The 22889-nt window shown below is 43.4% G+C and overlaps 1 protein-coding gene across 1 annotated transcript in view; it reads left to right on the forward strand.

Moving 5' to 3' along the window:
* FGGY (FGGY carbohydrate kinase domain containing) overlaps window positions 1–22889 on the forward strand; it is a 424082-nt gene that overhangs the window by 242387 nt on the left and 158806 nt on the right. The window contains exon 9 of the mRNA XM_079698487.1: window positions 2977–3080. Coding sequence (XP_079554613.1) covers window positions 2977–3080 — 104 coding nt within the window. The remainder of the gene's footprint in view (window positions 1–2976; window positions 3081–22889) is intronic.

The following is a 22889-nucleotide window of genomic DNA, read 5'->3' on the forward strand; positions in this document are numbered from 1 at the left end:
TAGCCATCTAACATGTTTTCTAAAAATGTGGGAAGAATACAACTGTCTCTTGAGAAAGAGTTCAGATGATATTGATAATATTGATGGTGATAGTGATGGTGGTAGTAGTGACATAGCAACCACTAATTAATTATTTAATTTTAAACGTTCCCTCTGTATCAGAGCTACCATGTGATATTGTTATCTTCTTCATTTTATAGCAGGTCTTTCTGTCTTCAAATTCCATTCTTTTTTCATTGTAACACACTTGTTCCCAGATTTTAAGCCTGGTAATATCAACAATGAATCTGCTAACCAGAGAAGAAACAAAGAAATATTTTCCACAAATTTCTTTTTTCCCATGTTTAACCCCCTTTCAGGATTGAAGTACCCTGTAAGATAAACTTTGTCCATGCTTTACATACGTGGGACCAATAAAGGTGGTCACCATCAGGAATTCCTTGAACTTACTTATAACACCGTGGACCCGCAATGGCCAGCCCCTTTTCTGTCATGGATCTTAGGATCAATATATTTAAGGCCACAATATTTTGAGATATGCAGATGAGTAAACATCGTCCACCTGGTTATTGGGTTTTTATCTTAGAGGGAAAACCTGAGACCCAGCAGTTCAGAATCAGACTACGTGGATGTGATTCCCAGCCCTGCTTCTGGTGAGCTGTGTGACCTTGGTTCAGTTACTTCTCATTTCTAAGCTTCAGTTTCCTCCTCTGTAAAAGGAGGATAATAATAACAGCAATCACATTCAGTGGTTGTAAGAATTAAATGAGACAGATGCAGAGAGAGAGCATGCAAATAGAGCTCAATTAAAATTATCTCATATCTAGGGTTTCTTCCTGTTCGAAAGCCTTTGTGCCCTGGGTGGGGAAATTTATCACCCAGGATTTCCCAAAAAATGTAAAGCACTCTAAGTACATAGAAAAGAGGGAATTTAATACACAAAAATGGTGACCCAGTTATGAAGGAGCCGTGAAGGGCTATATTCCCTGTGAAGCAAGCCAGGGGTCAGCAGAATGGAAGCTACTGCCACCCCTATAGCTGGAGGAACATAGGAGGAGGTTGTGTGACCAGAGACGAGGGGCGGTGTGAACACAGACCAAGTGGGAGCATTGGTGGCCCTGTCAACAGAGCTGAAATCATGGAGGAGACGCAGACACCTGACATGGGGGAAGCGGGGGAGATGCACTCTGGCTCTCCAGTGCCTTCAGCCCTCAGACCTCCTGGCAGGGCTGACCTGGTGTCTGGGAACCATGGGCTGCAGGGGCAGCCCCACGATGCCGAGCAGAGCAGGGGACTTGGTGAAAACTTCAGGTTGCTTCCCTGTCTTGGCTCTTGTAAGTAGTGCTACAATGAACATTGGGGTCCATGTATCCTTTCAGATTATGGTTTTCTCCAGATATATGCCCAGGAGCGGGATTGCTGGGTCATATGGTAGTTCTATGTTTAGTTTTTAAAGAGTCTCCATACTGTTCTCCATAGTGGCTGTAGGCCCTGCAGTTTTTCTTGTCCCATCCTGATCCCTGCATTGAAATGCTCCATCTAGGTTTCTCCCTCCCTCCCACAGGACCGTGAGCATCCCGAGGACAGGGACTGTCATCTTATCCTCACAGCGTCAAGCACTAGTACTTTCACTTTCTACTCTATGCTGGCCACTGTGGTCGATGCTGGGGGACTAAGCACGTGGGCGAGACAGTGCCAGCTTCCTGCAGCTTTTATGATCAAAGGAGAGGCAGACAGGCTGTGGTAATTCTGTAAGTTACCAGTGTCTTGTATGCTAGCTAAGCCCAAGGGGGACTGGGAGCTGCGTCTTTCCTGGAGGAACAGGGGAGCCTTCCGAGGAAGTAATATTTGAGTTAGGAAGGAATTGGAGTTCACCTGGCAAAGAGGTTGGGGAATGGCATTTCAGGCAGAGGGCAGAGCGAATGCAAAGGTCTGGAGGTGGGAAGGAGCACTGAGGATTGGAGATGGAGAGTGGGGAGGCACAGCCCGAAGCCCATGGAGCCGGAGGGAGCTGTTCTCTCCCGCATCCGGCCTCTGTGCTCTGCCCTGATGCTTCCCACCTCCTGCCTGTGTCCTAGCTGGGCATGTTTGCATGTCTTCGGCTCCCACATCACACCCAGTATATCGTTTTATGTGTACAAAGTGCTCGTTGGATATTTGAATAAGTGGCAGACGACTCAAGGCTCTAAATGGTCTCTCTAACTCTCCCCTCGCATTTATAACTTCACTTGCCCAGCAAATATCAAGGAATACAATCTGTGTGGAGAAGCAGCCTGAGCTTATACCATTTATGGGAAACTCTCTGCCACCTGGCATTCTTTCAACAGAAACTCACTGTCAGTCACTCTATCCTTTATACCGAGAGTTCTGGGATGAGTAGTACTAAGAATGGTGAGCCAGAGATGCCGAGAAGATCCGGTCATCAGACGATTCTTTTGCCTTCGTTGAGATTGAAATGTGATGTGTTAAACCAGATTCCCTTCAGCCCTGCTGCATACTAGCAGTGTGACCTTGCACGGGTCACTCCATCCATAGGTGGGCCTTCCTTCCTCCACTGATGTGTGGGGTTAATAATATCAACTTGACAGGCTTAATATAAAATGAGACTATATATATATATATATATATATATATATATATATATATATATATAAATATTCAGCATGGCTCCTGGTAGTTCGAGAGCAAAAATCACTGACGGCTGTTGCTTTTATTATTCTAATTACAGTTACTATCATTATTCCAATGTTCGAGGCTGTACACTGAAGAGAGTAAAGCAAAAGCAGAACATGTTTCCCTGTTCCCCTGGCAGGCCAGTTATGCTCTTTTGGTTTCTGTTTGAGACTGGCCTACAGATGGAATGCTTTCTCAGTGTTGTTTGGTATTAAAAAAAAAAGAGTATTTTATGTTTGTTTTAGTTTTCTTTCCTTCTTATTTTTTTTTAAGAGGATTTTGTTTTGTTTTGGTTTCTCACAGGAGTGATTGGAGCAGATGTGAGGGGGCATGGCCTCGCCTGTGAGGGACAGCCGGTGACGTCACGGCTGGCTATCATCTGTGGAACATCTTCTTGTCACATGGGGGTGAGTCTGCCCAGCAAGCGAGCGAGGGCGGGGCTACCACACTCCAGGGAGGACAGCCCGGCCAGGGAGGAGATTTGAGCTGTTGGCTCCTCCCCACCTCAGTTCCTTCCCTTCCTGCCCACCCCCCACCCCCACACTGTGTCTAGCCAAAAGCTCAGCCCTCCTTCCAACAGCCTTGCTTAGATTTGCCAGATCTTTTTCCAGGGGCCAAATTCTTAAAAAGTGTGAAAAGGGTTGAGTCTGCCTTTGACATCACCCTGGCCAGAGAGCCGAGGCGGAAGGGGTGAAATCGGATCCAGAGATGGCCAAACCTCGCTCCCAGACGATCTGTCCCTAATGGGTAGCTGAGTCTTCTCTGCACAGGGGTGTCTATTTTCCTTGGCCGCTGAGCTCTCTCTCAATCAATATAAATCCATCTCCCTGGGAGCAGTCTGATGATGTATAGAATTAGGCTGCATATCATGACTTCAAAAGAACACTGATAAGCAATTTTCACTTTGTTAATTTTTCTTCATGAATTAGTGGAAAGGCTTTCTCCAAGATTGCAGTTAAAATTTAGTGCCTGCCCTAAAATTTATATCTTCTTTAAATGCATGAGTCTGAAAGCATTCCATTTCGATAAGTACCCATTTCTACCATATTTTTATTTAAAAGTCGTTACTCTGTTAAACTAAGATGGACGATGGACGACTCCTTGGATTTTTCCCAGATGAGTAAAATAGAGGGGAGGGTGGGGGAGGAGGAGGAAGGCAAATGGGAGAGTAGCGGGGACATGCGTAAGGATTAGAGTGGGATCTGGGATACAGTCCAGGGCAGAATCTCTATGACGATGGAGGGACTTATGAGCCATGAGAAACTGTGTTTAGTTACCGCGGGGACCAATGAGCCTTTTGTACCGTGAAATATTTTGGTTGAGTAAATATTGATACCTTTACTTATCCAGTGATCCTCTGCTCTTGTGTCCGGGGCTGTGCTAAATCCTGGGGACGTAGGGATGACATAGGGCCTCCCACTGGTGAGATAGTTGATGACAGGTATTACGGTACAAGGCCTCACAGTATAGATTCAGACTGAACTCGAGATACTGAGCATCTAATATGTGCAAGGCATGGTGGCAGGGGTTCTCACACGTTTCATAAAGATGATGCGGCCGCCCGACTGGTTTCCAGTCCCAGTTCCTCCACTTCCTAAGGATGGGCCCTCAAGCAAGGCACTTAACCCCTCTGGGCCCCAGATTCCTCATCTGTGAGATGTGGAGAGTTATAGTACCTGTCTCATAGTATTGTGAGGATGGATCGAGGTGACATTGCCAGGGTTAGCTCTCCGTCACTTGCACCGGTGTTGCTGGGCATAAGGGACACCGTGGCTGCCTAGGGAGGGTCCAGGATTAGGGACAACCTCCTAAAGGGACAGTAGTGCTGGACTTCTTGCACCCCCTCCAAACAAAATTTCCTTCTGTTTGTTTCCGTGGACGAACTCTTAGATGGAAGTTCTTTAAGTTTAAAAGCCCTGGCCTCTTTCTTCCCCTCAGCAGCCCTATTGTAAGGCTTGGCTGTCACTGAAGGGAGAGATCTACGGAGACCTGAGGCCGCCTTGAGCAGGAGGTGCCCACCAGGGCAGTTGGCCCTTATCTCCCCCGACATGAATCTACACTTGCTAGCTTGTCTTCACTGAACACTGTTTTAAACCTATTTAAATCACCTCCCATTTTCACAGGGACACATCTGATCCGGTTTCTCCTGTAAAGCCTAAATTTCAGGTATTTTTACCCCACTCAGTTCGGATTTATGAGCAAAAGCAAATCCATATGAATGTGAGTCTGTGACATCCCCATGTCTCAGTTTCCTGGTCTCTTAATGAAAATGATGCTGGCTTGTTGTACAGCATCCATTTTAGAAATTAAGCAACTAAGGCCTAGAAAAGGCCAATAATTTTCCCAAGGTCACCAAGCTTTTCAGCTGGAGCTGAAAACTCAGGTCCAGCTCTGTCTGAGTCCCAAGTGCATCCCCCTCAGTGCCTTACTGTGTTGTGCATGATTATGATGTGTCTGTACAGGAGTGGAGAGAGCGTGGGCTTCAGAGTCAGACGGGTGTAGGTTTGGACGTCTGCTTATGTACTCTTTGGCCCTGTGACCTAAGGTGAGCTACTTAAGTTCTCTGAGCCTCAGATTCTTCATCCGTCACACTGAGGGTGAGGATGCCAGTCTTATGGGGTTTCTGGGTAACATGAATTATGTACATACATCCGTAATACATAGTAGACACTCAGAAATTGTGGGGATTCTTATTACACTTTCCTAGTGATATAAAAGGCTCACATGAAGCAACTGTTGGGCTTTAACGAGTTTGATGGGCAGCTGCAGTTGGTTGCAATGAATGAAGGCCATAAAATGCCAGTTCATTGTGGTTGTGTCGTGCTGGAAATAAAGCCCCCACTCCCACCCCGCTTTGTACTTGGGAGTGGGAAGGGACCTTCTGGGCCGAGGGGATTAATCATCAGCTTTAATGTTATGTGGTGAGGGCGAGACTGTGGTCATGCTGGCGTCGGAAAATGCCTTTGATCTGGCTCAGGTGCTGGACACCCAGCAAGCCAACAACAGTAACACCTCTGTGAGGTCTAGGAGAGGTGCAGGTCTGAGGAAACGCTCCCAGGGAGACTCAAGGACCCTCTTTGTTGTGGTTCTGGCAAATAAAACCACCAACTGTCAGGAAAAGTTCACCGAACAGAACACAGGGACCAGAGGGGTCTGTGGGCTTTTCAAAAAAGTGACTTCCAACTTGGTCTGAAGGATTCTCTTTCTTCCTGTCTGCTCACTGCTGATGTTTCTAATTCTGTAGGTTGATTGGGTCAAAATTCCCAGGAATATTTTGTGTTTGATCTTGGTTGCTTCTTTCTAGTTCGCCTAGAATGAAGGAATGAAGGAATGTAACAAAGAATTAGTACTTAGGAGTTGCCTTCCTTCACATCCCTGTTACTTCCAGGAATCTGGAGAAAAAACCTGAGGTTGAACATAAGCTTTACTAATCAGGCCTTTGATATTTTACAAGATACAAGTGTGGGCTGCACATTTAGATGTAGATGATTTAATTAACAAGGAAAAAAAATACTGTTCTTTTTTTAACTGCATGAAAGCAGAGCTGCTTGTTCAGAGTTAATTACTACCAACTCACCAAAACCCAAGATCATACACAGCAGGGGTGAGCCAGAGGTTGAAAAGTCACAGGGTCAGATGGAGCTGATCCCTGCCATCGCTCCAGCACCCCTTTTCTCAAGCTGTCAAGTCAGGTTGTAACTTGGCAACTTGTCTTTAGTCAGCATGACAGATGGAGAGGGGAACGTGGGGAGGGGGTGGGGAAGACTGAAGAGGTAAGGTTTGAGCAGAACGATAGTTGGTAAGAGCTGGGAATTACATCTGTATCTTAAATCACTCAGAACTGAAGTTTTCTCAAAGTCTTAGATGAATGTAGTCATGGTGGTTCTCTATCATTCAGTGGGTGTGGAATTTCTAAAATAGGCTTTTAGTCTGCCTTCACCACTTACTGTGTGAGTTTAGGTAAGATACTTTATCTTTCAGTACCTTAGTGTCTTCATCTATTATATGTGGGCAGTAGTATTTACCCAGAACGTTGTTTTGAGGATTAAATGAGGTAACCTTTGTAAGCAGCTTGGCACTGTACCTAGCACCATATACCAAATATGGTATTATTGTTAAAAATGATTCATTAGGGGCTTCCCTGGTGGCGCAGTGGTTGAGAGTCCGCCTGCCGATGCAGGGGACACGGGTTCGTGCCCCGGTCCGGGAAGATCCCACATGCCGCGGAGTGGCTGGGCCCGTGAGCCATGGCCGCTGAGCCTGCGCATCCAGAGCCTGTGCTCTGCAACAGGAGAGGCCGCAACAGTGAGAGGCCCGCGTACTGCAAAAAAAAAAAAAAGATTCATTAAAGCTAGAATGATCCATGTGACAATGGATTTGAATTAAAGACATCAGGATGAACTCAGGTTGAGCTTAATGTAGATTACAGATGGATACATATAGAAATAGTTACAGATGTGCAGGTATACAGGTTAGTAAACATACATGTATTTCCTAGCTGTGACAGCGGAGGGGGCCTAGAAACAAGGACACCCTAGCAGATAGTTGCTACAAGCACTCCTGGTGCCCAGATCTTGGTTTCTAATACCATTCTCCAATAAAAGGGTCAGGGCTTCTTGGAGAAATGGTTGATCCTAGGACCAGGGCTGGAAATAGACAAGATGAGCCTAGAGTATCTTGTTGTAGCACCAGAAAGGAAGATAGTGCTCAAAACAAAACAAAGTAAAAACAAACCCTGGCTCCCCCCAACCCCACAAACTGAAGGGATTATCAGGAGTCAACCAAGGGGGCTTCCAGTGGCCAAAACTGTAACAATTTGAGCAGAATAATAAAGTGTATTGGAGTCTAACCCAAAGTATAACATAAGTATTATGAGTCCATGCTGATATAAATAACTGAACAGAAGAGACAAATCTATCATGCAGGAGAATTTATATAGATATTCCCCCCTTAAGGAAGTGGAGCATAACTTCCTATTCCTTCACAGCAAAGGAAACCATAAACAAAATGAAAAGACAACCCACAGAATGGGAGAAAATATTTGCAAATGACGTGATCGACAAGGGATTAGTCTCCAAAATTTACAAACAGCTCCTGCAGCTCAATATCATCAAAACAAACCAATCAAAAAATCGGCAGAAGATCTAAATAGACATTTCTCCAAAGAAGACATACAGCTGGTCAAGAGGCACATGAAAAGATGCTCAACATCGCTGATTATTAGAGAAATGCAAATCAAAACTACAATGAGATATCACCAGTCAAAATGGCTATCATCAAAGAAATCCACAAACAATAACTTCCTATTCCTTAAGCATGAGCTGCACATGGTGACTTCCTTTCAAAGAGGACAGTACAAAAAGGGGGAAAAAGAATAATTTTATAGTGGAGAAATCTGACACACTAACTTCAGCCAGGTTATCAAGGTCAACACCAACAGTGATAAGTCATGTTGATAGTATGTACTGCTGACATGGTGTGAAGAGAATGGCACTTTATCTCTGTTATCTTCCTCCCAAAAACCCATAACCACAATCTAATTAATCATAAGAAAAGCATCAGACAAATTCCATTTGAGGGACATTCTACAAAATACCTAACTGGCACTCTCTGAAACTGTCAAGGTCATCAAAAAACAAGGAAAGCCTGAGAAATTATTACAGCCAAGAGGTGCCTAAAGAGATATGTAATGTAGCATCCTGGATGGGATCCTGGAACAGAAGAAAGCTGTTAGGTGAAAACTAAGGAAATCTGAATCAAGTAAGGTCTTTAGTTAATGATATCAATATCTTTCTTTAATTGTGACATATGGACCTAATGTAAGATATTAATGATAGACAAAACTAGGTGTAGGGTCTATGGAACTCTGTACTACTTTCCCAACTCTTCTGTAATCTAAAACTGTTGTAAAATTAAAAGTTCATTTAAAAAAAATATTAAATCATTCACTCATTACCAAAACACTTTCTTGTATTTGCACGGCCAAATACTAAGGGTATTAAGATAAATAAGATAGCGTGTCATGCCTGCCTTCATTGAGAACGACAGACAAGAAGGAGATGACTACAGTTCAGAGTGGTAATTCCGATGGTAAGTTTAGGGCTGAATATGGAGAAGGGGACAACTCAAGCTTCCAGTAGACAGGGAAGCTTTCCTCTAGGATGTGCTATTTGTAGGACTGTAGTTTCTCCCCCACACTGGGATGCTATTCCTGCCCAGTTTCAGGCACTAGACCCTGGCCTCACCCTTCTCTTCTTTCTCTTCTGTGTCCACATCACCCACAGCAAAACCAGTTTGCTCCTGGGTGGGATGTGGGTATTGCAGGCCCATTGGGAGAGCACCACAGGAAGGGAGAATGTCACAGCTAAGAAGAGTGTGGGCAGGTTTCTCTGTCTTGGACTCTTTAGCAAGTGGCATTGGCAGAGGTCACTGAGAGAGGTGGAGAGGGAAGGGAGTCCATAAGGCACAGATAGGACCACTGTTACACCTCCCAGTGAAAGAGCTGAGCTACTGTGCATGATTCGCCAGGACTCGCTGTTGTCAGCCTCTGGGATCAGTGTTCTCAGGAGTCAGTCTCTCCGTACTGAGGCTCGCCCTGGGCCCTGCAACTACATGTATGGAAAACAGACTGTATGCTAGGCATCGATTGGCAAGGAGAGGTTTGATGTGGTTCCATGAGCAGTAAGACAGCTTGTGCATTCAGAAAGCTCAGCATAGTGCTTCTCCTGGCATTTGAGGCAGTACAGTTCTACACTGTGCTGGACAGAGGATGTTCAGCATCCCTGGTCCAGCCTCAGTCATTATAAGGAGACGTTAGCTGCTACCATCTATTGAGCACCTACAGTGTACCAGGCACTGTGCTAAATCCTTTATGTCATGTCATCAGTTCAACAATCCTGTGAACTGGGCACCGTTACTCTCCCCATTTCACAAGTGAGGAAACAGAGGCAAAGAGCAGTTAAGTGGGTCACACAGTGTGACACACAGGAAGTGGGGACGCTCATCTGAGCCCTCTAGGGGACTGACCCTAGAGTCCTTGCTCTTCCCTTTCAGGTATACAGCTTCTCCCAAAGGCCTAGAGGAGAGGGAGAGCAGACTCGATTGGAATATGGGCAGATATTGGTGCATACCGCTCACCAAAGAAAAGGTTTGAATGACAAACACCTGAGAAGATACTCAACATCATTAGTCACTAGAGAAATGCCAATTCAAACCACAGTGAGATCCACTACATGCTTGTTAGAATAGCTGACATTGTGGTGAAGATGTGGGAAAGTGGAACTTATGTGCTGCTGGTGGGAATGTGAAATGGTACAACCACCGTGGAAAATAGTTGATCAGTTTCTTACAAAGTCAATGTACACCTACCGTGTGATCCAGCTGTTCCACTCATAAAAGCATATGTCTGTACAGAAACTCATAACAGTTTTATTTGTCTTAGCCCCAAACTGGAAACAGCCCAAATGTCTGTCAACAGTGAATAGATAAAGTGTTGGTCCATCGTTAGAATGGAATACTACTAAGCAGTAAAAGGGAATGAACTATTAATATAAGGTACAACATGGGTTAATCTCAAAATAATTATGCTGAGTGGGAGAAGCCAAATAGAAAGAGTACAAACTATGTAATTCCATTTATTAAAAATTCTAGGAAATGCAAACTAATATATAGTGACAGAAAGCAGAATGAGTGGTGGCCTGCACTGGGGCAGTGGGCAGGGTAGGATTACAAATGGGCACAAGGAAACTTTTGGGGGTAATGGATATACTTACCTCGATTATAGTAATGTCTTCACTGGTGGGTGTCTGCTATGTCAAAACTTATCAAAGCAAATGTTTTAAAAATGCGCAGCCTATTGAATGCTAATTATAGCTCAGTAAAGCTTTTTTACTATTAATTAATCAGTTTATTTATTTGGTCCCACCAGGTCTTAGTTGCGGCACATGGGCTCCTTAGCTGGGGCTTGCATGCGAACTCTGAGTTGCGGCACGCATATAGGATCTAGTTCCCTGACCAGGGGTCAAACCCAGGCCCTCTGCATTGGGAGCACTGAGCCTTAACAACTGCGCCACCAGGGAAGTTCCAATAAAGCTTTAAAAAAAAAAAAAAAAACAGAAAAAATAACAACAATAATAATAGTGTCTGCAATCACTTATATAATGCTTACTGTATTCCAGGCACTGATTTAAATCTATCTCTAAAAATTGTTTGGTCCTCATTTAAAAAATAGTACATAGTAGGTGCTGAATAAAAATACTAGTTGTCACTTCTTTCCTTCTAACCCAAGTTAATTCTCTAGCTACTCTGACATATTTTACTGTTCTGCTCTTTTGATCCCTAGCACAGACCAATAGGTATGGTTATTTGTGTTTTAATGGTAGCAGTTTGTACCTCAGATGAAGCTGACTTGCCTAGTGGGTCCACATTAGTGGGTCCATGTCTCCATTGCCCCCCTTGACCCATGCTGTCCAGTTGAGAGCTGGGGCATAATAGATGCTTAGCAACCGTATGTCTGGATTGCTTCCCACCCACGCGCCTCGCTGACAAGTGTGCAAGCGCTTGGATTTTCCTAAGTCTCCTTTCACTCCTTCCCAGTCCACTGGGGCTGTCTTTCAGCATCTTTCTCTGCTGAGTGGGGACCAACTAACTGGGAGGAGCCCCCCATGTCTGAGGTGCTGTCAATCTTGTTTCTCACCCCACCTTACCGGGGACACCTGCGAGTTCACTCGGCCTCTCTAGGAAGTGAGAGTTTCACTGAACAGCTTCACCTCAGTGGGGCCTGGGAGATATGAACCAGCCACACCTGCCCTCTCTTTCCTCCACCACGCAGTCCTCCAGAACTCTCCATTCCCATCCATCAGCCCCCTTGGGGTGCCCTTGGGGGGAGAACAGGATCCATTCCCAGCAGCTCTTCAGGATGCACTTTGGCTAAGAGTGGATCTGCAGCCTGATCTCTGTTCTGGTGGGAAAAGAGGGTTCAGGAGCCCTAGCGTCTTGGGCTCTAACCAGAGAAAAGCCACCCTCAGACCATGCCGTGTCGTTGGAGCTGCATTCTTTGGGTGATGACTGCAGCAGCTCTGTGTTTCACCCAGGCCCGAGCTAGAGCAGCAAAGGATGCTGTGCATCGTTCCTCACAAGGGAAATGCAAAGGCAAATGCAAACCCCAATGAGACCCACTACACGCTTGTCAGAGTGGCTGAAGTCCGGCAAGGATGGGGAACTGAAACTTTCACACGCTCCTGCTGGGAACGTGAAATGGCACGGCCCCTTTGGAAAATAGTTGAGCAGTTTCTTACAAAGAAACTCTCATACCTACTGTGTGATCCAGCCGGATCCAGCCGTTCCACTCCCATAAAAGCTGGGCAGAGCTGTCTGGTCCCATGTTTCTGGAAGCCCACCAGGAACGCAGCAAAGCCAGGTGTAACACAAGGCCTTTCATAAGGTCAGGAACAAAAGCCTCTGATGAGAGTCTGTCAACTGGCCTGAGCTCAGCTTTCCACAAAAGACGGCAGCTTGCCTGGAAGAATGGTAGAAGCAGAGGAAAAACAAAATTAGCAGCAGTAACAATAGCAGCTAATGTTTACTTCATGATTATCATGGGCTAAGAAATGTGCATCTATTATTGTATCTAACCCTCATAATAACCTTATGCAGTTATCAGCATTATCCTCCCATTTTACAGGGACTGAAACTGGGTCTCAGAGAGGCAAAGTACTTACCCAAGTCATATAGCTAGTAAGTCCTAGAGATAGTTTCTAACCCAGGCTGTTTGATTCCAGAGCTCACATTCTCAATTCTTTGCAGAACGATGAGACTGGGGCCATAGCATGGGTTAGTCATGCACACGGGTGTTTTGCAGAAATGGGGTGAAGTGATTACAAGGCAGATCTTTTCCAAAGGCTGGTGAGAACTGCAAAGTGAGGGCTGGATGCAGCTTGACCACAGTGTTCTCATTTTCCCTCCTTCACAGTCTTTCAAATCTCTGCCTTTCAAGGGGCCCCCAGCTAACGATAACAATAAAAATAAATAGCATCACTTGTCACCATCATCCCCTGGGCGGAGAGTATTTATGAGACTTTTTATTTGTCATCTTCCCTGTTTCTGTGCTGCTTTGTGGTCAAGTACTGAATTAGGCAATTTGAAGACATGTGGCTAACTTCCCAAATCACAGAGATGTTTTGTATTCGTTTGGAAGAGCATGAAATGAAAACCACATTGATTTTTTTTTTCCCCTTTTTCTATTTACCACTCATCTGCTGTATGGGTGACTGTGATACTGTGGCTGCTGAGGACGACCTAGCAGTGATGGAAGTATTTGTGCTCTTCCAGCGAATGAGTGAGGATGAAAAGGAGGCTGAGACAGCCAGGGCAGAGCCCTCGCTAAGTGTCAGCTACTGTGCCACGGGCCTCAACACACATCAGCTCATCTAGTTTATTAAACTACATAGTCCCTAACCGAACGAACTTTTTGGCCAACCCAATGCATACATTTAGTTCAGGGGTTTCAGGATTTTCGCCTTGTCGCTTCCCCCTTATTTTTTCATCCCCATCTCCCACTCTCCTTGTGTGCTCCACCAAGGGCCTCTTTTTTCACCTTAATTAGATTTTCATATTATTTTGTCCCCCAGAGCCATCAGAAGTTTGGCGTAATATTCTGTTCTTCCACTTAACCAGTGTTAGAACACCAGGAGAAATAACATCTAAGAGACCAAAGATCCCAGAAGAACCCATGAGAAATTTTTTGAGCAATCAATGCTGAAGGATTGAGGTTGAAAGTCTCCTTCTAATGAACAGTCAGTGGCTCCCTACTGCTGATAGAAATAAAAAGGTTCAGTGTGAAAACTGAGTGGACATTTTGGCCACGTTATAGATTTGAGATATATTCAGCTGAAAAAGAATGGAAGTCTTAAATCCCAAGGAGGTGAAAGTTACTGCAGGGCTGTGATGCATTTTTTAAAACTTTTTTTACTGAAAGATAATTCACATACCATAAAATTCACCCCTGCCATGTATTTTTCAAACCTCTAGAGAACTGAGTATAGTGATGTTTGAGAAAGAGACATTCTCAGTGCCCAGATTTTAGGTTATACTGTGGAATGATACCAGCACGGGATCTTTATTACTTACAGAGGTAACAGAAAGATACCAAAAAGCAGTAAATTTCCACTTGCTTGCACTTAGGATAGCACCTGACACATGGTATGGGTCTAGTAAATATTGGATTGATAGATGGGCAGAAGGACAGACAGAAATATACTGGGCAACCATCAAGGTTTGTTGAAGAATAAATCGTGCCCTACCAGTTTGGTGTCCTTTTTTTTTTTTTTTTTTTTGCGGTACGCGGGCCTCTCACTGTTGTGGCCTCTCCTGTTGCGGAGCACAGGCTTCGGACGTGCAGGCTCAGCGGCCATGGCACACGGGCCTAGCCGCTCCGCGGCATGTGGGATCTTCCCGGACCGGGGCACGAACCCGTGTCCCCTGCATCGGCAGGCAGACTCTCAACCACTGCGCCACCAGGGAAGCCCTCTTTTTTCTTTTTTTGATGGGTTGACTGGCTGTGTGGTGAATAAAGGGACATCCAGCATGTCAGCTCTCTGGTCTTCAGGAAGGCTTCCGGTTCTTTCTTGATGAACTGACCCTTCCCACTTGACACAGCAGCATTGGTCCATTCAGTCACAAAATTCCACCTGAGAATTGATTTTTTTCACTGAATTATACCTTGAAGCAGGCCATAAGCAAAATCATAAAACTGATTGAAAAGTATTCATATCATCCAATTGCCAAATTTGTGTTTGGGCCTCCAGCCATTGGTTTTAGCCTTGTGTGGAGCCAGGCAGAGACTGAGCCTTGATTCTGTTGGTTGGAGGGATGTTTAACTGGAGGGTGCTTTTGAATGATTGATCAGCCGCCCAGGAGCTGCTTGACGTAGACAAGTCACAGGCCACCCTGACTTACGTACCTGCCATCCACCTTCACATTAAACTCCACTGCAAGTTCCTCAGGTTTCTGTGTAACTCTCAGCTGAGAGATTAGCTATGATCTTCAAAGACAGGGCAAGGGTTCTCTGGAATTAGGGAGATGGCCCACGAAAAAAAAAGAGGGAGCCACAGAGAAGATTGCCAGTTATATTAATATATGTATTCATTCTTCTGTGATATGCAAGACCCTAATTTGCATGGACCTACTTTGACAGACTCATAGTGAAGATGGTTCTGAATACTAAGTCTGATGGCTTCACTCTCCCGATTAAAATCTCTCAGTGAGGGGGCTTCCCTGGTGGCGCAGTGGTTGAGAGTCCGCCTGCCAATGCAGGGGACACGGGTTCGTGCCCCGGTCCAGGAAGATCCCACATGCTGCGGAGCGGCTGGGCCCGTGAGCCATGGCCGCTGAGCCTGCGCGTCTGGAACCTGTGCTCTGCAACGGGGGAGGCCACAGCAGTGAGAGGCCCGAGTACCGCCAAAAAAAAAAAAAAAAAAAAAATCTCTCAGTGAGTCTCCTGAATTCTAGCTCCACGTAGGAGATCTCGTGTGATCTGAGCCCTGCCCACCCCTGGCCTCATCCCCTGGCCTCATCCCCTGCTATCCCTCACTTTTCATCCTGTATTCTAGCAGGTACATCTCATATCCTTATATGAATTCCATGGGGCCAAAGTTTGAGAATAGAGAATATCCAGATTTTAGAAAGTTAATACTGTACGTCTACAGTATATTACATAACAATGCCAGTGAGATCTGGGGTAGCACCCATAATCAATCACATTTGTATTTCTGTAGTAAAACTTGCGAATATTCAGACCAAGTAGGTTAAATAGGTTCTAAAGAGCAAGATATTTATTCATTTTGCCATCCAATGAATCATGAAAAAACTTTGGTATTTGGAACGCTTTGAATTGAAGTATAGACTTCTTGAAAAGAGCCTGTGCTTTCTCACTTGGCCTTAAGGCATATTTTTCTCTCTGCCTGGAGTGGCCACATCTCCCTTCTACCTGGTGAGTATCATTACCACCAGAATCATCATCATTATTATAATTCACATTTATTGAGCACTTACTATGTTATTTGATAGTCCCAGTAAACTCTGGGATGGCCCTCACTGTATTATGATCCCAAATGTTCAGATGAGGAAACTGAGGCTTGGGGAGGTCACAAGGCAAGGAGGAGGTAGAACTGAGGTTGAACCAAAGCCCAGGGACCCTAGAATCTGTGTTCTTAGTCACTACAGTATCCTCAGTATGTGTCTTCCCCAAAGTTCCCCAAAGGTCAGATGGTACTTCCATGCAACCCTTGTTTCTTTCTCCAGCATGTCTGATGAGTTGTACCTCCTCAGAGGCCCTCAGAGTTCTTTAAGCCCAGCTCCTGGGCAGCACTTACCACTTCCCTGTCTTCCCCACAACGCTGAGCTTATTGAGCAGTCAGGGAAAAACCTACTTCATACTCTTTGACCATGGCACATAGTAGGCACTCAACACATCATATGTTATCAAGTTCACCCAAAGAGGTGTGCTAACAGATAGCAAATAATTTGTATCCCCTGTGAGGTTAGATGGTAAACACCATCACAATTTCAAGGATAAAAAATTTGGATCTAAAAAAGGAAAAGAAATATTCACCAAAAAAAGCCTACTCAAGTTTATGTGTGGTATGTAAAGAAGAGGAATTTGCTGGGGACAGTATTTTAGGGGTGAACAAGGAACATGTTTATACTTAGGAGACAATAGCTAGGATTTATTAAATAATTACCATGTGCTGGTTTCTCTGCTAGGCAGTCCGTATATAGAATATCTAATCCTCACAATAAATATGTGAGATTAATTTATGAAAGAGAAAGATGTAGTAGCCATGTTTTAGGTCAGAATAAAGAGTAATACAGATATATTCAGATTTAACAAAAGTCAAATATCATTAGAGGGCCTTAGCCTAAAATATACCCCAATAGGGTATATTTCTCCATCTAAGAGATGATAGAATTTAGGTCAGAAAGATTACAGAGCTAGGACACGGCAGGGGAAGCCAGGTCTGGCTGGCCTCCTGTCTTTTATATTCACTCCTTGAAAGCGTTAACATGGTACCGAAGTATATCCCACTATCCTACCCAGAACTGGGTCCGGTTTCGAGTTCTGCTTCTGGAAAAAGCTGCTGGAACTTGGAAGGAAGCACATAATACACAGCTACAATGTTTAAGAGAAAGTGAGCCCCACGAGCAAAGTTTGGGATGGTTAAGAGATGGGCTAGTTCTGACTGCTTAAGAGAAACCTTCTAGGTTGGCTTAATTTTCTTGTTTATTAAAGTTTTTGTGATCATAAAATGACTAACTTTCTTGGTGCTTTAGAGTTTGTAAAATGCCTTTTGGAATGTAATGCTCGGAATTACTAAGTGAGGCAGACAGAGCAGGTGTTTTCTTTTTTTAAATGAGGCTCAAAGAAACTGAGTGATTTGTCCAAAGTCCCACAGCTAGTAAGGGTTAGGGCCAAGACTCAGATACATATGTGAGCAAACCCCAAGCCTTTTCTGCCACGTGCTTAGTTGGTTCATCCTTGTTTACTCAAATTGAAGGATCCTGCAGTTGGGGAAAGTCTGGTTCCTCACAGGAAGGGCTCTTGATTCTGCATCGCTAGTCCCCATTGTGACTGTAAATTCTCCATTGAACTGCCAGCCAGTGGTTCTCAATTACTACGCAAAAAATGTCCCTGGAAACTCCTTACAAATGCAATTCTTCAGGTGCCACTCCCACAGGGAGTGATTCACTGAGTCTTGCTGGGAAGGAGTATTTATGAATCTGTCATTTTAACAAGTGCCCCAGTGATTCTAATCAGGAACTTTCAGAAAAATGGCTTTAAGCTCCTTCCGAGTAGCAGTTATATCTTTCCGTCACTGTTTCCTCAGTGTCTAACAGAGAGCCTTGTACATAGAAGGTACCCTAAATTTACTTCAGTGAATTATGAAGTAAATGAATGTAAATGAATGTAAAAGTAGTATAAAATGTAGTAAATTAAGTTGGATGGTCAGTCAGTCCCTGCTGGTTTGGGTCACTCTTGGAGGTTCCCTGAGTCTCCATCCTTTCAAAGAAAGCCTCTCTTGGTAGGCTTAGGTCTAGATAGATTGAGAAGTCAGGACTTGGAGAGAGTACCTCGTAGAATCTGCCAAAAATTAGAGATTGTAGAATTCTTATTTTCTTATGAAAAGCAGGATGAAGTGAAACCATGGGGGACCCCATTTGCAGCTCTGTGCAGACAGACTCAGAAACCAAAGCCTAGACACACGAAGATGCAACAGGAAACCACAGGGGTCTAAGATCTTTCAGTGTAAATAGGAAGTCAGAGTTTACTTTTGAACACACAAGTGCCAAGTTGAAGTGCAGTGTGTAATCCACCTCTCTGCCCAGCCCTTCCTTGAGCCCGGGCACAGGTGAAAAATGATTCCATCTGGGTAAAAGCGTTTTCAAATGTTTGTTCTGATCAGGGCTTGGAGCAAGGCTCTTTTGTTTGTGCTGGTGAATAATTTGGGACACAGGTGCAGTTTGGACTTGAAAGCATTAATTGCTCTCCCTGGTTTTCCCTGTAGTGATATCTGAAACTCCCGTCTTCCTCTACAAAGTAATCTTAATCCACATACGTTCATAAAGCATTTGCCATTGACAGTTGCCTTTCATATACCCCATCTGCGGACCTTTGTGTCCAGGTGCATAGTAGTGGAACGTTGGTGAACACTTAATAGGTACTCTGTGCCAATCGGGTTGACATCTGTAATCACATTTGATTGCTACCATTGCATTGGAAACTAATAAGTAGGATACAAATGATCATCACCGTTTTGAGATAAGGAAAATGTGAGAGCGATAGAAAAGACATGGGTTTTGAAGTCAGGTAGACCTATATTCACATCCAAAATACTTAAACTTTCTTATCCAGGGTGCCTTCTTTTATTCAGCCAGTTGTTCTTGAGCTTCTGCTGTGTGCCAGGCACTGCAGTGAAAATGGTAAGCAAAAGTAGACACAGACCTTACAGTCTAGTGGGGAAGATGGATTCTAAGCAAACAATCATAAAAATAGGTAATTACAGACCTTGATAGGTGCTTTACATTCATATCCTGCTGCTGGGAGTACAAATTGGTTTACTCACTTTGGAAAACAGTGAAGCATTGTTTGAATATGCACATACCCTGCACTCTACCAAGTAAGTAAAAACCTGCAGAAACTATTGTACCCTTGTACCAGTGTGTACCCAGAGACAAGTTCAAGAGTATTCATAGCATTATTTTTCATAATAACTCCAAATTTGAATCAACCCAAATTTCTACCAATAATAGAATGAGTATACTTAATTGTATTATATTCTTACAGTGGTATACATACTTAAATTGAAGGAACTACAGCTACATAAAACAATGTAGATGAGTCAAACAATTTTAAGTGAAAGAAACAGGGCATGAAAGAAAATACAGAATTATTTTATTCATATAAAATTCAAAGAGACATTTTAGGAATGTATGTATAGGTGCTGAATCTAGAAAGACAAACAAGGAAATAATTTTTTTGCCATGAATATCAGGACAGTGGTTACTTACATGGTGGTGGGTGAGGTGCTGGTTGTTGAGGTTAAAAAAAAAAAAAGGTTCCATCCCAGAAGGGCTTTGGAGAAGTGGCATTTACTGGTGAAGGATGGATGAGTCTTTATTATCAGTCTCTGAATTGTGCACGTCTGTTTTATACACTCCTCTGTATGTATGATATGTAAGTGCTGTGAAGCAGAGGAACAACCGTGGGAACGTAAAGCCAAGTGACTGATAAAGTTTGGGTTGTCGGCTTCTGTAAGGCAGGGATGTTTGAGCTGAGATACTTTGATTAGGTAATTAAGCAGAGTCTAGTAGGGAGCAAGGAGGGTCATATGTGGCGGTGGATAAGAGGAAAGTGGTCCAGGAAGAGTACAGCAGGATAATGGGAGGGAAATGGGCAGATTGGGTGTGGGACAGGAGGGGGACGTGACACAAGTTAAGGCTGGAGAAGCAAAAAGGGTCAGGACGTGCTGGGTTTATGAGCCTTATGAAAGATGTTGGTCTTTTATCTTAAGAGAAACTGAAAGGTTTTAATCACAGTGGGTAACATAAGTAGATTTACAAAGGATCAAAATAACTACAGTTTGGAGAACAGATTGGAGAGAGACCAGAGTGGATGCTAGGAAACCAGATAGAAGGAGATTGGAGATCGGGTGAGAGATGATATCGCAATAGCTTGTCTCAGATTATGGCGGGGGAGATGGAGAGAAGTGGATATATTTGAAAGATGGTTAGAAGGTGAAATTTATGGTACTTTTGGCAGTGAAAATGCCGAGCTTGCAGGGTGGATGCAATTGGGGCTTCCCAGGAGAAACCTTTCTGGTTAACACAAATGTTAAGGAGACAAAAGAAACATGACATCTAAAGGCAGTATATGATTCTGAATTGGGTCCTAGACTAGAGAAACTGTTTTTCCTTTTCCTGTAAAAGACGTTTTGTGGACAACTGATGAAATTTGAATAAGGCCTATAGATTAAATAATAGAATTGTATCCATGTTTATTTCCTGGTATGATCATTGTACTAGGGTCATATAAAAGAATATCCTTCTTTTTATAAAATGCATACTTAAGTATTTAGGAGTAAATGGGCATTATATCTACAACTTACTCTCAAATGGTTCAGAAAAAATTTTTTTACATACACACAATGTGTATGTGTGTGGATGTGTGTGGATGCATGGATGGATAGGTAGATAGATAGATAGATAGATCAGACAGATAGGTAAATAGATAGATAGATAGATAGATAGATAGATATTCTTTTTCACATTCTTTTCCATTACAGGTTATTACAAGATAAGTAATATAGTTCCCTGTGCTATACAGTAGGACCTTGTTGTTTATTTTTTATATAGTAGTTTGTATCTGCTAATCCCAAACTCCTTATTACCCCCTGGCCCCTTTGGTAACCATAAATTTGTTTTCTATGTCTGTGAGTCTATTTCTGTTTTTTAAGTAAGTTCATTTGTGTCATATTTTAGATTCCACATATGATACCATATGATATTTGTCTTCCTCTGTATGACTTATTTCACTTAGTATGATAATCTCTAGGTCCATCCATGTTGCTGCAAATGGCATTATTTAGTTATTTTTTATGGCTGAGTAGTATTCCATTGTGTATGTGTGTGTGTGTGTGTGTGTGTGTGTGTATCACATTTTCTTTATTCATTCATCTGTCAATGAACACTTAGGTTGCTTCCATGTCTTGACTATTGTAAATATGCACTTTATTAAATTATAAAATGTGCATGTATTATACACTCTCTGCATGCATGATAGCTTTCACAGTAAATTTTAAACTATAGAGCCAGGTGATCTTTTGTGGTTTGGATAGTCAAGGAAGGTTTCTGTAAAGCAGTGATGTTAGAAGTGTCATATTTTGGTTAGAAAAGAAAGAGGTCCAAGCAGAAGGAACAGTATGAGCTTCATCTGTGAGATCCTTATCACCTGCAAAATTTTTTCTCTCTCTTCCTTCTTTATACCTTTTGTTGTTGTTGTCAATTTTTGTATAATTGTGTTTGTCAAGACCTCCAGTATTATATTGAACAGTTATAATGATTAAAAAGCCATCTCATCTTGTTCCTGATATTAGAGGGGCTGTGTCTGAAATTTCTCTAGTGAATATGATATTTGCTGGAGATTTTTGAGATATATAGATATATCAATAATTATGGATATAGATATTCCTTTTGTGAAATTGAGAAAATGATCTTCCATAGCATTCAGGACAGATGATCAGTAACCCGTGCTTGAATAACCACTAAAGCTGATATTATTTGACAGTTCCCTTCCAGGGCCAGGGAACAGCATCACTATGAACTTCGCAAAGGCAGGGACTGTCGACTCTCCATTGTATCCTCTGTGTCTGTTCTAGTGCCTGGGACTGAGTTAGGCATTCAGTACTTATTGAATGAATGAATGGAAGATACTTAATAAGTACTTGTTGAATGAATGAGTTAAAGTTAGAAATTATTTTTTAAGGGGAGCCAAAAACCTCGCTGCTCTCTACAGCCCCCCCCCCCCACACACACACTGTGAACAGAGTCAGTGGTGCTGCTGTCCTTACGTTCTCGCAGCACGTGGCACAGTCAGCTGGGTGTTTGACGTGGGGAGGAAGAAATGAATGATTCGGTCACAGAACATTCCGTTGCTGGCTATTAGACTTTGCCTCTAATGATTCACCTGAACTGGAGCCAGGTGGGTAAAGATGATTTAAGCAGGACAAACATAAAATACTCTCTTTAATGGAATAATTGCTTATTTCATTTTCTCCTTAAAGTTGGCCATTCATCGCATGCCAGTGTCTTTCAATTTATGTATGTTGCCATGAAGTATTGAAAGTGTTTGTTCTGAATTAAGTCAAAAGTACTCATGAAGAATTGTCTTAGTGTGTTAGCAGAGGGTTCAGAATTCCAGTATGAAATTGGAAAGTGGTTGGTAGAGTGGCAGGCTTATGCCCAAAAAGATTTGAATGCCCTAGTAAGGTTATATACAGGTTTATTGGTGAATAACTGAGGGAAGTTGGTTGTCATAAAACAGGCAGTTACATAAGAATATCTTAGTAGTTTTGAATACTTTATGGTGGTTCTAATCGTATATGTACTTCTCATTTTAAAGGGGATTTCATTTAATAAGTTAGTTAAAGTAACAGCCAGTGTTAGAATGTCTAGTGTCCAGAAACTGATGACTTTTTCTTGACTTGGGTTTCTGTTCAAAAAGCCTTTGATGGGCTTCCCTGGTGGCACAGTGGTTGAGAGTCCGTCTGCAGATGCAGGGGACACGGGTTCGTGCCCTGGTCTTGGAAGATCCCACATGCCGCGGAGTGGCTCGGCCCGTGAGCCATGGCCGCTGAGCCTGCACGTCCGGAGCCTGTGCTCCGCAACGGGAGAGGCCACAGCAGTGAGAGGCCCGCGTACCGCAAAAAAAAAAAAAAAAAAGCCTTTGATGACTCCAGAAAGTAACCATTAATTTATGGAGCCCTAGCTAGCTCTGTCCACCTCCTCTCCCATGTACACTCTCCGCTCCAGCTACCTGTAACAAGATCTTATAATGGGGGTCTTCCTTTCCTCGAGCTTTTGGAAGAGGCCCTAGAGACCAGACCACCTACGTAGGGCTTCCTAAAAGACTATAAAACTAGTGTTAAAAGCCACGCTGAGGATAT

This window comes from Hyperoodon ampullatus, assembly GCF_949752795.1.
Source record: "Hyperoodon ampullatus genome assembly, chromosome: 2".
NCBI lineage: Eukaryota > Metazoa > Chordata > Mammalia > Artiodactyla > Ziphiidae > Hyperoodon > Hyperoodon ampullatus.